The following is a 17,126-nucleotide window of genomic DNA, read 5'->3' on the forward strand; positions in this document are numbered from 1 at the left end:
TAATCTACATGTCCTGTCTATATGTGTAGCTTCATGTAAATTAATTGACTGAGTCTGCTTGAGAATGGTGCCGAGGGAAATATTGCGACCGAAAAGGACAGTAATAGGGGATGGAAGAAATTTAATAATAAAAGGCTTCACAATTCGTCCTCTTCAAATGCAAGGATGATTAAATAGAGGAGGATAAGAGTTGCAAAGCTTGTAGCACGTCTGCGACAGAACATAGATAATACGAAGTTCTAATAGGAAAACCCGAAGAACGAACACAACTTGGAAAACCTAGGCGCATCTCGGAGGCTAGTAATAAAATAAATCTAAAATAAGCTTAGGTTTGCCAGGTTTTCTTGTTTGACCTTCGTATGTATGTATGTTCTGTCCCAGACGTGTTATATGCTCCTCCCATCTCCTCTATTTTATTGTCCTCGCATTTCACCAAGAGTACACTCTGTAAAGCCCATAATTATTATATTTATAGATTTCTTCGGGCCCAAATTACTATCCTCTTCGGTCGAAATATATTGGTTAGCACCCTGATCTCAAGCAGCCTCCGTTTATTCATTTTCATAAAGCTATACACAGAGACAAACAACGCGTAGAACATGAGTGCGTGGACCGGAATCAGCACTCAATAACAAGCTCTTGTAAATATGTTAATGAACCTCTGAGTTCCATACACTACCAATAATCTCTTCAGTAACCAAACAGCTATTAGCTTCACAAGTACTCTTTGCAATAGAGCTAGTTTTTATGGGTGATAGTGGTATTGCTGCATTATGGCCGCGAAGGAAGTTTAGGCCTTAGAGAACAGTGACTGTGGTGCCGTGGGACATTCCTCTTCTTCTTGTAAATTAATTCTACAATCGCTATTGTAAACAAATATATATTTTCCTAAATAACTTAATATGTACAAATAAAATTTATAATATTAATGAACATTCGCCTATCATCTTTGATGTGATAGGTGAAGCGTCTTGGAGATAAGTGTATATTCAATGATAAACAAATGAAACGAATAAAAAATTCTTCCGCCAGATAGCACGTTCACCACACAATCAAATAAGGCGCTGATGTTTTTTAGGATGTTTTTGTTGTGTGGGGCAAAGGTCAAAGCGTAGGGTTGAGGGAGGTTATAGCTGAATGTTTACCTTTAAGCGGGTTAGTATAGTGATTTATTATTGTAATTCTGTATAGACTACGTGTATTATTAATTTAATACATTCCCTTTTGAAGTCGTTGTTCATCTTTTTCCCGGTCGATCATTTACATGTACATTGCGAGTATTGACAATAATAATGGCTGCCAAGCACAGGAGTTGAACCCAGGCCCTCGATGAATGTGTATGTTGTTTGTCTATTTTAATAATAGAATATGTGCACGTGCATTGTGTTTTGAGTACGTAATTAACAGTATAGGCAACATAAACGTTGTACATTGTGTTTAGTGACTTTTTTATGTACACACCTTATTAAGGTTGGCTCCCTGTCATTATCTTCTCAGGAGATAGTTATTTAGCTGCACTAATTAGATGAGTAATGATAGAATTAGCTATAATGTTGTTTTATAATATTTATTTAATTCGTTTTATCAAAGATGCCTTAGTAATTGCAATTCAATAAAGAGCTGCTGTTGACTGGTAATGAAGTGTACTCTGGATAGGTTCAATGAAGTAAATCTTAAAGACTCTCTTAGTTGGTATATGCTAATGTAATGTATTTCCATTGCAGTCCCGGAAACTTCCATCTCATGACAATGAAGAAAGGCTAAAAAGGGAAGACATACACTACATTTGGAAATGGAATTTTCATAGTGAAAAAACACAAGATTTAAACTGGGGGAAGAACAATTCCTTCATGTACATAGAGAATTCTCAGGGATAAAGCAGTAACATTTTTTTAAGAATATTTATGGACATCCTAGTCCAAAATACACAGCATTCTGATCACTAAGGAAATCACTCAGTTAAAAGAAACGAGTACAACTAAACAAGTAACAACGGGTTATGCCTTACTAACTCCTTCAGATTATCCACAGTTTTATGTTGAAATAGTTACAGGAATACATACAAGTTATATTTTATCTACACAGACATACCTTCCATATATTATTATATCTATACACATACTACAATATTTCATATATACCCCATAATTATACAATAGGTCTCTGTTCGATTTTCATCGACAGAGAAATTTATGTTACTGTTAACAATAGAATAACCAGTTAAATGTTACAGTTCCACTGAAGAAATACCAAAGAAGGAAAAACCCCTTAATAAATCAGGTGCATCACATCATACCATGAAAGGAGAACTTTTTCAAATATAAGCAACCTACATATACCTTTTGTACATAAATATATATTTTCAATCCAGAAATCAAATTACGTGAACTAAGCAAGTGCATAGTAGGTCTGCTTAAAACCTGGAATGCATATAAGCTGTATGCAGAAGTGTTAATAAAAATATTAAGTAAATGCATTCGATACTAAAGTTAAACTGAAAAGAATGAGTCACAATGAGGAGGGGAGTGATAGAACAAATTTGGAACGGACAAGTTTTCCTTTGTTTCGTCCAAAGAAGAGTAAAGTATCATCAAAGACTTCAAGAGATAGTAGTGGATTATCTAACTGGGGAAAGAGATCAAATGAGGACTATGCAACAAATGTTGAACAGTTTGATGATAATGCAGAGGATAGCGGTCAAGAGGAGTTGACTGCAGGAGGAATGAGGAGGTCTAGTAGTGGTAGTGAAGATGGTGATAGGAACTCTGAGAGCAACAAGGATTTCTCTTCTGGTATTGCATCCACTGGTGAAATGCCAGGTGGACTGAACCCATACATTATGAATCCACTCCTTGCAATGGGTCTCCAGTTACCTCAGTTGGCTGTCCTGATGCAGCAACAACAGCAACAACAGCAGCATCAGCAACAACAACTTCAGAACCCATCCAATATTAACCTTCCATCATCCTCCTCACTTTTAAATCCATTAATGATTCCCCACCTCCTGTCATCCAGCCCAACCCCAGGTGTAATGTTACCACTGGACCAACAGGGGCATACACAAAAACACTGGTTGTATGGAACTTCTGCTTCAGAGGTGGAAAAGCCATTAATGCTAGATGAAATGCAGAAGGGAACAATCATGGGTAGCACAGCCAGCATGCGTAGTATGCCTCGGGTAATGAAAGGATCTAAGGAGCCGCTTTCGTCACAGAGAGAGGATTCTGGCACTTCAACATCCGGCAAACAACCATTTATATGTGAGATATGTAATGATTGGTTTTTTTCTCGTGAGAAATTAGTCATTCATTTAGTGATGAATCATTCAATGCAGCATTGCCATTTTTGTTCTCAACTGTTTGAATCGGAGAGTGTGCTAGTGGAACATGAAAGGCAGTCACATCTTCCACTGGAATGTGACATGTGTAAATCATCTGTTCCGACGTCACAAGACTTGGCTGAGCATTATGAGAGTGAACATGATGTTAGAACATGCATATATTGTGGTGTCCTTGTGAGACCTAAATCATATTATGAGGTCCATGTACGTCGAAAACATTTTGTTAGCTGTGGAGATTCTCTGCAGCAAGACGTTGGGGAAAGAGTTCAGATTGTTGATAAATGGAATGGGCAGGAAGGAAACTCTATCTGGACTTTCGTCTGTAAACTTTGTGGTAAAGAAAGAAAGAGGCTGGAAACTTTTGGTCATTTCTTTTCCTATCACCGTCTGTCGTTGGCCTGTCTTATCCAGCTTCTTGCATCAGAAGGAATTGTTTTTTCGGTTCAGGGAACTCCAGCACCTGGATCGTCAAATGTACAAAACTCAACCCAGCAGCAATCATTGGATTCTGTGGCCTCAGCAGCGGATGTTACTTCCAATGTAGATGCCTCTCAAACCTCAGGGATCTCTGCAGGCAGTGAAGAATCACATCAACTTAAAGAAAATCGCCGTGGTTCGAATTCACCTTCACTAACAACCCCAAGTCGTTGCACCGTGTGTACAAATCCATACTCTGTCCAAGTGCCAAAGCTCGCTCACGATCTCTTCTGTCGCCATAATACTGGCCTGGCCCTTTGCAAGTTCTGTGACCGGACATTTAATAGTAAAACATCACGGAACTCCCATGTTGCAAGGGAACATGGGAGTCTTCCATGCCTTGTTGCAGAATGTTTAACTGATATGGTGTTCACTCAGGAATCTCAGCTTTCTGCTCATTATTTGACAGACCACAGTGTGCGTGTGTGTAGTTACTGCAGAGCACTTGTGTCAACTTGGGAAGCCAAGTTTGTGGCTCATCTTAAGTTGGAACATGCATGTTCTAACTCGGGTCATGCCATTCGAAATATGGATACCAATCTCTCGGGGACCGATCTCTTCCACATTCAGACCTACAACACTTCTGTCTCTGTTATATGCTCACTTTGTGATGCAGATATTACCTCACTGATGAAAGACATAATCTCCTTTTTCAAACACCTTCAGCATCATAAAGTTACCCTGCGTTTGGCACTGATACTATTAGAAACACACCCCCCATGTGATAGCATAGAGAGTCCCGTGGTTTTGAAGGAAAAGACCAAACAAAATGAAGGTTCAGAGCAAAATGTTGCAAATCAGGACATCAGCAAGGGTTCAATGTGGGATGCCATTCCAGCTGCATCGGAGCTAGCAGATGTTAATGTTAAAGGGAGTGAAACAATAGCATGCTTCAGCAGTAAGGATGAAAGTCAGGGAAGTAGAGCAAGAAACAGCAATCAGAAGTCAAATTCTGCTAAAGAAAAGAAGGGTGATGGTGTAGCAGAAGGGAAGAAAAAAACAGATTCATCTGCTATAGAGAATTCAAAGACAAAAAATGGAAATGCACTGGAAAATAGTGGAGGGGACGGAAAAAAGACTGATGGAGATGCGACTGATGATGTCAACTTTGATTCATCGAGTGAAATGAGCTCTGAAGAGGAGTACATGGCATCTGAGGTTGGTGAAAATGAAGATTTGACGGAAGATGATGATGATGAAGAATATACTGTCAAAGAAACAAAGGTAACAGAGAAGTCAAAGAAAAATACTGCACTTCCAGTAACTGAGATGGGCGAGGCTGATATTGACCCAACAGAGGTGGAATGTATCCTCACAGATTCCAGCGATGATGATGGGGACTGTGACAACTTTAATGATGAAGATGATCTTGTGGGTGTGGAAGCTGACAGTGATGAACCAAGTACCATATTTTCATCAAGCAAGATAAAGGAAGAATCCGATAGCAAAGAAATTAGAAGCAGCAGAGACCAAAGAGATGGTAACTTGGAGAATGTTGATATACTTGAACGGTCCATGCAAGAGCTGTTTCGAGATGATACCTCACAGGATGTGGAATTGGATATAAACAAGACCAGTGGCAGAGTAAAGCATGAACCTCAAGAGGAAAGTGGTAGCCAAAGTAATGGGAATAAATCAGAAAGAAAAGGAATAGAGTGTGAAATTTGTCATGGGAAATTCTCGATGAAGGAAGGTCCAAGGCAGTTGTTGGATCACCTGAATTCCCTTCATGGTTTTGCAATATCTGCTTACTGTGCACCAAAAGAGTTTGTTTGCAGTATGAGAGGATGCCGAGAGGTTTTCAGCACTCAAGGATCACTAAGTTACCATTTAAGTGAGGTACATCAGCAAGAACAGAAGATCATTGATGCTGAATCTTTTAAGATCTTCCAGTGCCCATACTGTGCTACCCATTCTACATCAAAGGTAGCCATGCGCCAGCATGTGTTTACCTACCACAGAGAAAATTACCTATCTGAGAATCCTATTGAAGACTTGGCTCACAGATGTCGTTATTGTGCTAGGCTGTTCTGGCGCACAGAGGATCGTGACGATCATCAGGTTGATGTTCACAAGGACAAGATGGACAGCTTCTTCAAGTGTTACATCTGTTCCCATCTCTTCTCTAGCAAGGTATGTTTTGTTTCTGCTTGTAAATTATATTCGATGTTGTATTAGGTCATGAAGTGATAACATAACATAACATTGCATTCCATGGATCCACAGTTAGTCAAAATGACTGTAGCATGTGGAATAGGTCATATAAATACAAAACACATGTACAGTCCCAGTGGAGTTCTCCCTCGAGTCAGGTTGTTTTCTGCTGATATATTGATTACAATTTTGTAGTTATATTGAAAGAAAATTAGTTTAAATGCAGTGAAATATTAGTATGGAAAATGCTATGAAGATTATGGTCTGTGGGATGTGATATTGTGTAGTCTGGGAGATGTTTAACGATAATCAGGATAGAAGAGTAAGAATTAACCTCCCAGAAGACATATGTACTGCTGTGAGAATGTCATATTTACCAAATGTTATGACAAAAATAGCTTGTAGCATGAAATATTTTTTAGCATAATTACACCATAAAAATTGAAGATTATGTCTAATGAAAGATGAGCGCCAGATATAGTTGAGCTCCATAATATAGCTTCAGTCATCTTGCTGAAGCATGTAACACCCTTAAAGATGAAACCGAAGTGTAAATTGGGTTGAAGAGTTCATTCTGTGTTGACATTGACATCTTATGAGTAGTAAACTGTTTTCATAGACTACAGTAGACATTTCACAGCCCTGTTGTTCATTGCTTCCTGTACTTCATCTGCTGCCAGAACAAGGGTGCAGCATTGTTATTTAGTGAAAAAGGAACTTATGGGGCCATTAGAACATTACTAATTTCATTTTCAACTTCCAGTATTCATAAATCATTTGGAAATTGAAACATACATACATGGGATCTTTCTTTTGTTAAGGTTTCCTGTGCGAGGTATTGAGTACCCTGGATTGTAGAATAGATGGACTCTAATAGTCTTATTTTGTCATACAGTACACACCTTAAACTACACCTTATCTACCTTTGCTTATCGTGTACTTAAAGTTATAATGTGCATGTGTTTCTTTTGTTACTGACAGAAATGTTATTGATACAGATGTTTAAGTTGGGGGCAGAAACTTGAATGAATATCAGTATTGAAGCAGATTTAAAGTGTGTTCCAGATGCCCTGAGTCTTATATTACAATTGAGGTTATTAACTATTTTTCTCATCCTGTCATCCTGTTTTTTTTATTGCTTGTGGGGTGGGACTAAGTCCCTTGTACTGCGGCCAGTTTTGGCCTATTGTACCAGCCCCAGATGATAGGTAAGGATGATTGTGGAGTAATTAGTGGAATGAAGATTGGCAGGGGAAACCGAAGTACTCGGAGAAAACCTGCCCCAGCGCCACTTTGTGCACCACAAATCCTACTTGATCAGACCCAGGATCGAACCCGGGCTGCCGTGATGGGAAGCCAGATATCGGATTACAGTGTTTCATTACTTATAATCACACAGAAGTAATTTTTACAATGAACTTATTATTTTGTATTTTCGTTAAATGCACACATAATAAACTACATACTTTTCAAGGATCTGTCATCATATTCAGTTTCAAGACCATGTATTGACTGGCATTGTTGTTCATGTCATCTCAGGCTCACATGGACCAATGTTTTTGATGTTGGTAGAAGGGTGTCAAGAAATATGAATATGTGAAGTCTGCAGGGGCATTATGGTTGTAGCAAATGTCATGGAAATTGGTCAGTTATTTTGATTTGAGATTACAGTCTTCTTGGAAGTGATGCCATGTAATTTGGTAGAAAGATACCAGTGTTTTTGAGAAACCTGCAACTTCCATCTTCAGTAGTCTTGATCGGTCAGATATTGCCTCTTAACTGAATCAGAATCTCACATGGTCCACCATTAGAGTTTGGCACTTTACAATTAATAGTGTAACGTGTTTACGTTACTGATCCCACTTCTGACACCAGTGTAACGTGTTTTCGTTACTGAAGACGCCGTAGAGATCGTTAACTGGTTTATTCAACAATCTACAACTATCGGCTACAATTACTTATCTCACAGTTGCGGGGTTTCACACTTTATAACCCTAATCGCATTAATCTGTTAACACTGTTGCGGGGTTTCACACTTTATAACCCTATGCGCAAATCAGTTCACTCTGTCTTCAGTAGTCTACACGTTTACCGTAGGGGAGCTTTGTATCACTGTATCACACGCTCCCAATTACACAGTCGCACTCACGTCCGGATCTTCTTTCCGCGACGGCTGCTATACTCCAACTTGTAGTCGGCTGGCTGTTACTTTATAACTCGGCGGCTGTCACCGTACAACTGTATTAGGCGGCTGCTACAGTAGAACTCGCTGGTAGCCACCATAGAACTCACTTATATAGCCGCAGGATTGCCTGTTACGTTCCACGTCACAGTAGGAAGCAGTTCCGCGTCACCGCGTGACGTCACCACATGACGTCACCGCGGAGGGGAGTGGCGGGGCGGGCTTCGTTACCGTGCTAGGAGGGGGAGGGGAGCGCTGACTCACCCGCCGCGTCACTGCTGGTGTGTGGGGGGGGCTTGGCTTGGCGCAACATGTCACAATAGTCTTTCCTGGCTTGAAATAGGAGGTACTTGGTTCAGTTTTTGGATGAGTACCCACTCTCTTGACTAAGGATTTTGTGATTTTCTGCAGTGTCTTCTTGTAAATGTTGTGATAGTACCTTCAATAGGCCATGGCCACCCTCTTCCAAATCCCTATGTATCCACAGCTCATTATTGTCTTCCAGTTTCAGTCAGTGTTGTATAAACTCTTCAGTTAGAAGAACATTGTTAAATAAAAAGAGTCATTTAATGTGTAGCTGTGGTGTCAATATGGGAAATGCAAACAGAATGTTTGTTCTCGAATCGATATGAAATGTTGTAACTTCTGTGTGATATTCTGATACTGGTAAATATGGTAAGTTGCTGATAGGGATTGCAGTGTTTCGTATGGTCCTTAGATGGAATTTTGTGCTGAATTTTAACAGTTTGACTAAACTAACTCCATGGAGTAGAGTCCTGGAGAACCTAATAGTTACTTAGCTAGTTGAGGGTTCAGTACCTTGCTCACAAGAGCCAGCCACTATACCTATTTTTAGCGGCCTCCGTAGTCTAGGGGTAACGTTCCCACCTCATGACTTAAGGTACGCGGGGTCAAACCCGGCGGAGGTCGTGGAATTTTTAAGGGCGGAAAAATTCAGGGAACAAGTCCTCCGGGAGGGACTTTAAGCTGTGGGACCTGTGTCGTAGATTTACAGCATGTAAAAGAACCTCGTGTCTCTAGGATATCTCTGAGCTAAATTTGGCCAAAAAGTTTCCTGCCCAAAGTAGTTTCCAATGCCTCTGGTAGATGGGGGAAGTATTAGGTACCACTGCCAAAGGAGGGGGGACCTCTCTGACAGAAAGGGACTAACTATTAGATACCACTGCAAGTAGAAGGTTGGAACCTCGCTGGCAGAAAGGGGCTGATAGTAAGCACCAGTACTGGTAGGGTATGGAGACAGTAGAAATTAAAAGGGGGACGCACAATGGACGAATAACTGGTCTAAGTGCATGGGGAAGCCCACCCCCTCAATACTGAATACTGAATACCTATTTTTAGCCAAATGAATTCAGTCCAGAGCCTCCCATCCTACCTCATTAAAATCCATTATAATATTATCCTCTTTCATTGAATTTTGCTAGTTTTGTATTGAGTACTTATAAATGTTTATGTATTTGTTGGTGCTTGCATTACATTGTACAGTATATTCTGATTGTTGCCTACCGTTTGAACTGAGCCCCAGCGTTTAAAGACAAGTTTATAGCATTATAGTACAGTAATTGTATTCGACAGTGTTTACTAATGTAAATTCATTTTTGCCTGTGTTACACATAAAAGATTAAAACATATTGTTTTAAGAAAATTTCACATCTTGTGAAATTCTTGCATTATCATAATCATATGATGAACAGTCAGTACTCACACTTTGCACATTGTGTGCTGTTGTCTTTTTTTTTTTATTGTGTTGCTTGTTTAGTTGCAGCATTTAATCGTACATGTGTGGCAGATTGTGTATTACATGTATGTAATGTAAACAGTAGAAACCATTACACCACTGGAGGAAAATGCTAGATCTCACGGAGTGTGACCAGTTGGTGTCCGGCCTGGCTGCACTTAGGACAGAGCTCCCCTGCCAGGCATAAATTGTTTGTCATTCATTTAAAAGCATGCCTCACTCACAGGAGGTTGGAGAAAGCTGCAAAATGAGGAGCTTCATAACTTGTACTCTTCTCCAAGTATATTTAGAATGATCAAGTCAAAGAGGATGAGGTGGGCAGGGCATGTAGCACGAATGTGGGAGATGAAGCATGCATATAGGATATTGGTGGGAAAGCCAGAAGGAAAGAGACCACTGGGAATACCAAGGTGTAGGTGGGTAGACAATGTTAAAATGTATCTTGGAGAGAGATGATGGTATCGTATGGATTGGATTGATCTGGCTCAGGATAGGGACCAGTGGAGGGCTCTTGTGAACATGGTAATGAACCTTCAGGTTCCATAAAATGCTGGGAAATTCTTGAGGAGCTACAGATTTGGCTTCTCCTCAAGAAGGACTCAGCTCCATAAGTAAGTAAGCATGCCTCACTCAGAAGTAACGCCTTGTGAAGTGTGCCTTTTATGATCTGCATTTTATAAAAAGGTGAAGTTTTCAGAGACCCGAATATGTGTGTCAAGTTCTGCTCCAAACTAAACATAACCGCTACAGCAACCTGTTAAAGCATGCTTTCAGAAATAAAACGATGGGCAGAACTCAGATGTTTGATTGGTTTTCCAGTTTGGGAGCAGTGGAGTGTCAGGAGGTAGTGATGTTGAGAAATCAGTATATCCATGCGTGAGAAAAACGGGAAAGTGTGATGTGAATCAAGAAACCCATTTATGAAAATGGCTGTGTCTCTATGCATGACTTTGTCCTTCTACTTACTGACACGCAAAAGCAGAATTGTATCAGTGCATGTTAGGACCTTTAGGAAGGACTTAAAAGAGAGATTCAGTTCCCCACATGACTTTTTCCTTTTTCTGAAATTGTAGCTAGTGCTGAGTGGGGAGGGAGTCTGATTACATTTTCATGATTTAAGAACAATTTTTGGCTGGACTTGCTGAGATCTGAACAGTGGATTTCTGGAAATACTTCCAATAATGGTCAGTCACTGAACTCACTGCAGCAAGTTGTAAGGGAACTACTTTGAAGAGGACAGCATAAAATAGAGAGTAGATGTAATTATTGCCCCCCCACCCCCAGAGGTAAACTGGGAATTATTTGTTCACACCACATTCTGTATTCTTTGTAGTTGTCTGTTATTATTTGACTATGTGAAGAATTTAGTTTATCTGTTACTGAATTTGTTGTTTGCTGTTATGTCTTTAGGTATGTTTGAATCGTCATGTGAAGCAGTCCCATGTTGATCGAACCATCTTCAGATCAGTGTCATATAAGTGCAAGATGTGTCTTCTTACTTTCCCAAGTATAGCGCTAATGAGAGACCACTTCCGAGACTCACATCCCACTGCCTTGGTTTTCCATTGCCTGCATTGCAACACCACGCTTAAGACCAAGAAGACTCTTAAAACACATATTAAGGTAGGGCAGTTATAGAGTTAAGAATGTGTGTTCTTTGTTTACTTACAGCAGAAAGTTGTTTGTATTGAAGTTGCATAACCCATTTCTCAGGCTCTGATAACAAATAACAAAAACAAACTCTGTGATTTTAGCCCTCAAGCGAACTATACCGACTGCTGCTTGTCGGCGAAGTTTAGTGCCAACTTTTGCGGATAGAGGGTGTCGCATGGTCAGCGCAACGAATCCCCACAGCTGTTAATTTCGGTTTTCTAGACTGGAGCCACTATTTCCTTGAAATAGCTCCTCAATTATCAGGAGGCTGAGTGGACCCCATTCCAGACCCACTACTTCTCTGAAAAAATCTGGTAGCCCTGTGAATCAAACCCGGACCTCTGGATCTGTAGCCAGGAACGCGGATCGCTAGACCACAGCGGCGATTGATAACAAATAACTGTGTGCATATATTTTACATTTTGCAGCATTGTTCCCTTAGACATGTACTCTTCATATCCACCAATGTGAGTACCTCTGACCCTATATATTTACATCTTGTTCCCCATCAGAATATTCCAGTACGGGAATGTAATATGAATCAGAATAGTTAATCAGTACAGTGACAGGCTGTAAGCTGGGCAACCAAGATTCAGTTATTGGCAGAAGTAGGAATTTTTTCTTCCATACCAATTCTGTGTGCACCTAGTTTCCCAGCTAGGGTACCAGTGCTCATTTATCATCATCATCATCATCATCATCATCATCATCATCAGCGAAACAACCCTTTCTCAGCTGTAGCCTTCCTTAGAAGATTCTGCCAGAATTGCCTATAGAATCTTGAATTAGACTGTCTAGTTTTCACTTTGGATGTTACAACAGTAGTTCTTTGCAGAGCAAGGTTGTCAGCCTTGTGTTCAACCCCCAACCTCGAGGACCAGGTCTTTGTGTTTATGTCCTCCAGTGACAGGGTGGCCCAGTTATGCCCTAGGCACTGGGTTCCCTTTCATTTTCTCTTCTACAGCTCACAGGGCAGGGCAGGTGGAGGTATTCCAACTCACCTCCACATGTGACATCTGTGCTTATTCTTTAGTGGTAAAATGGCTAAAGCTTGAAGCTGACTGCCCATTTCCTTCTGGAACTGAGGTTGAGAATTTATGGAGCTATACCTTCACTTCTCCATATGTCATCATGTTGCTTAATTAGGTACGAGGATAGCTTACCTTTATCAAAATCCTGGAAGTGTAATATTTCCATAATTATAATAATTTTAGATTAGTTCTTGTAATAGATTTGTACGATGGGGTACCCAAAAGAAACCGAACTAATTTTTTTGTGGGCAGAGCTTTTGTAGTACCGTGTTTTGCAGCTATGAGCGCATAGAGTTAACATTCCTGAGTCGATAAGCCAACTACCGTTGCTTCAGAAGGTAAGGACTAGTTTCGGCAGAGTTTATAGTGACAACTGTTTTGTGTGATCGTCATTTTTGCAATGACTGATTTTCGTGAACAGCGTGCGGCGGTGAAATTCTGCTTTTTACTCGGGAAAGGTGGAACAGAAACTCTTGAAATGTTAAAAACGGCGTACAAGGACGATGCTATGGGGAAAACTCAAGTGTTTGAGTGGTTTTCCCGTTTCAAAAATGGTGAAATGTCAATTGATGACAAACCTCGTTCTTGTCATCCTTTCACGGCCCGAACACATGAAAATGTTGAAAAAATTAGTGAAATCATCAAGGAAGATTGACGACGGACCATTGAAGAAATTGTGGAGCTGTTGGGAGTGACTTGGAGCTCAGTTCAGCGAATTTTGACAGAAGATTTGGGAATGAAAAGGGTGGCTGCGAAATTCGTGCCATGACTGCTTACTGCTGAACAAAACAAGGTCGTGTGGAAGCATGCTGTGCTTTGAAAGAAGAGTCCCGAGTCCTCGAATGAAAAGAGACATGAAAGGAAAGCATTTTGCTGGTGTTGCTGAGGTGAAAGAAAAAACGACGGAGGCGCTGTCAAGCATCTCATGAAAAATGGAATAAAAGACTAGACAAGTGTATTAGTGTAAGTGGAGAGTACTTTGAAGGGGATTGAAGGTTTGTGCTTAAAATTTGAATAAATAAGTTAAAAAAAAAGTTCGGTTTCTTTTGGGTACCCCCTCGTATATATGAGTTTGATGGTATATTGAAACATTATGCTTGGGTGTAGAAGAGCTGTTATCTTTATCATAGTGTAAGTATGGCATGTACAGCAGGTTCATTAAACAAAAAATGAAGTTTCCTACTGTACACACACATTCTGTTCTACAGTAGTACCTTGTTACCTGTGTATGGTATAACATCTTATTTCAGTGGTCCAGCAAATGTGGAAACAGCTGTGTCATTTAGACATTACAGTCTCCTGGAACATAGCACTGTGTAGTTCAGTAGATAAGCACCAACATTTCAGAGAAACCTGTTACCTTCATCTTCCCTGAGAAAGCAGAAGTTTCACCTGAAACACTGTTACCTCTCTTCCAAAGTACACAGAATTTCATCTTACAAGACTTTAATATTCATACAATTATTGTGTTTTTAGGCATTATCCATCATCCTGTTTTTTATTTAAAATGTTTCGAAGGCTCGATTCTGTCTCTGTCTGCAGGTAAAAACCTACTCGGTTTGGCCCAAGTGATAGAGCTAGTCCCGGAGACAGGGACAGAGACAGAACGTTTTAAATAAAAATAAGGAGGATGGATAATGCCCCAAAACATACTAATTGTATTAATATACCATTGTCACGAACTTTCAGATTATAATATTCGTATTTATCACTATGAGAATATTTTTCAGAACTGTACAGTTCCACTAACTTAATTGATGTCTTATATGATGATGGTCCATTCTGCTGTGAGTGTTATATAAGCTTCAGTTTCATTGTCAGTGTGAGAATTGAAGAGATTAACTTGCAAAAAAAACTTGTTCTCTATCTTTCCTTTGAATGTCAAACAGTCTTTATACTCTGAGACGAAAATAAGCACAGATCTTTGAGAACAATTTGTGGAGGAAAATGTTTTGACCTAACGAAAGATGAAGTTGTTGGAAATGGAAGAAATTATATAGCACTGACCTTTGTTGTTATGGTATTCAAATGAAGGAGATTGTGATGGGTTTAGTGCACAGGTAACTCAGACAAGGAAAATGAAAATCGTTTAATGTTCTGGTGCAGAAATACATTGGAAAAAAACTAATACAAGGGAGCTAAATGAAAATGAGGAGGATAGCATCCACACATTCCCTGTCAGTCCCATCACTTGACAGCTTGAAGTTAACTGTCTGCCAGTATCAATCCCATCAAGTGACTGGCTGTTACTGCTGTGTGTAAATGCCATTTTCTTCTTCAGATGTTGCTGAGATGCAATGAAACTTCCAAGTGTAGCTTGTTGAAGGTGGAAGGAGTCAAAACATAGAGAAATTATAAATTGTTTTTTACTTGTTGTTGTTCAGTTCTGTTTTAAAACTAGCAAGCTTGAAATATAGTCATTACAGAAAAATTTCTGGCCCGTCAGGGAGATTCCTGTATGGGGACATGGCTATAAATGTGCTAAGATGAAACACATAGGCATAGATTGTGAGGACAATAACTGGATAGGGTACAAAATGGGCACTCTTATTAATAGTGTCAGAGATTTGGATTCTGTTTATCAGGGAGTTCATTATATTCCTTTAAACATAGAATTTCTTTAATTACCTGGTTTTAGGATTTGATGCTGGAGCTATGTGGTAGTGTAGTTGGTTGAGGCACTATGCTACAAGCCAGAAGGTCACAGGTTCGATTCCCAATGATGTCATTGGATTTTTCATTTGATCTAATCCTTCCAGCCACACTATGGCCCTGGGGTTGACTCACCATCTAACAGAAATGAGTACCAGGGATATTCCTGGGGGTAAAGGGCAGCCAGGGCGTATGGCGGACGTCCTCACCATCATTTGTTAGTTGATTGTCTAGAAAATGTAGGAGCCTCAATGTCTTACAACCCTGTGGGCCTCCCTGGCCTGTTACAGGGATAGCTTTACATTTTTTATTACGTGTGTGTGGCTTGAAAGTGGCTGTATCTGTGTTTGGTAGTACTTGTTGCAAGATGTATACTTTTTTTTTATTACAGAATGTGCACTCAGAAGCCCGCCGGCGAGACTGTACTCTTTGTGGGAAAGTATTGTGGAGTAAACGCGCACATGCCATCCACTTTCGCATGAAGCACAGTGCAGCATCCAAAGTTGGCTTCCGCTGCCGCATCTGTCAAAAGAGATTTGACTCTAAGGATGAGAGGTACGGTAAATATACTTTTAATTTTATAGGGCAGCTTAAGAGGTTCAAGATTGAGGATCGAAGACTTTGCTTAGTGAGGAACTTCATAAATTGTACTTTTCAGTTAATATTAATTAAATAAAGGGTTGGGAATTGACAGGACTTGTAGTAAACATGCGGGAAATGAAGAATGAATAAAGAAATTTGTTCAGATAACCCTGAGGGAGAAGATGACTTCAAAGACCTAAGAATATACTAAGGTAATATGGAGATAAATCTAGAAAAATAGTGCATGAGAACATGGACTAATTTAAACTGTCTGTGGATGAGAACCATTGACCAAACAAGTTGGCCGAAGCAGTAGTGCTCTGACTTGCGTTCTGGTAGTGCCTGGTTTATATATTGACCAGGAGCCAACTGTCCTGGCCAGCAATTCTCTGTTTTTTCAAAATCCTCCAGGAAAATGATGGGGTCTCTTAAAAGTAGGTCATTACTGCTTTGTTCAAGATCTTTGCTAATTAATTATTCACTCATCCAGTCTCTTGATGCTTCATAGTCTGAATTATGGATGGTGCCATTAAGTAAATTACAAAACAAACAAAAACAGTGATCCAGTTTCTCTATTTTTGAATTGTGTTCTGTAGCAACAGAGAACTTCTTTGCCTCTGTAATTGTCATCTTATGTAGGAAGATGCTGTAGTGTGTAGTTGGGTTAAGGAGTGTAATGATGCTCCTTGTAGCAAAAAACAACACATTGTATGAATACTGATGAAAATTGTTTAAACAGTGAGAAGTTTGAAGAATGCCATCTTCTGGGCTGTGGTGCCATATAGATATTGTGTAAACCGACATTTTGGAAGAACGTATCACGATACACAATATCTACATGGTGCCACATCCCAGAAGATGGCATTCATCATAGTCACTGCCATGAAAACCTCAAAACTTACATAGTGAGAAGTTTAATCAGGGACACTCTAATAAGCATTGAGTTTCTGTGGAAGAGTCTGATTTTAACGCCATCAGAGGGATTGATTTTGAACTTGAAACCTTCATTCCAGCAGTCAACATAATGTAGATATTTTAAAAAGATGTCTTAAAATTTATCATCATTCTATTTCTAGTGGAAATAATTCATGAATTTTGTCATATAATTGAAAAGAAAATATACTTCTCACACATCCATCATGTTTGAGGAAGTAAATGTGTCTGATGTTTGGTACAGTAAGAACCTGTGACAGTGAAGTGTTTTTGTTATGTTTTTGAAAGATGATCTGTGAGTAGTAGTTACACAAGGTCTCGACATTTATTGTGAATCTGTACACGGTGCCAGTGCATCTGATTGAT

General features: G+C 39.7%; 1 protein-coding gene across 3 annotated transcripts in view; it reads left to right on the top strand.

Moving 5' to 3' along the window:
- The first annotated feature begins 1,040 nt into the window (after window positions 1-1,040).
- The window catches only part of LOC111872281, a 37,973-nt gene continuing 21,887 nt past the window's right edge, over window positions 1,041-17,126 (top strand). The window contains exons 1-4 of one of the 3 annotated variants that reach the window (XM_023865992.2): window positions 1,041-1,155; window positions 1,725-5,950; window positions 11,320-11,532; window positions 15,637-15,800. In XM_023865992.2, coding sequence (XP_023721760.1) covers window positions 2,504-5,950; window positions 11,320-11,532; window positions 15,637-15,800 — 3,824 coding nt within the window. In that variant the 5' untranslated portion in view covers window positions 1,041-1,155; window positions 1,725-2,503. Of the gene's footprint in view, window positions 1,156-1,201; window positions 1,338-1,528; window positions 1,634-1,724; window positions 5,951-11,319; window positions 11,533-15,636; window positions 15,801-17,126 lie in introns of those variants that run through there. The other 2 variants (XM_023865993.2, XM_023865995.2) reach the window with 2 other exon arrangements.

The sequence above is a fragment of the Cryptotermes secundus genome, unplaced genomic scaffold (genome assembly GCF_002891405.2).
Source record: "Cryptotermes secundus unplaced genomic scaffold, Csec_1.0 scaffold44, whole genome shotgun sequence".
Classification (NCBI taxonomy): domain Eukaryota; kingdom Metazoa; phylum Arthropoda; class Insecta; order Blattodea; family Kalotermitidae; genus Cryptotermes; species Cryptotermes secundus.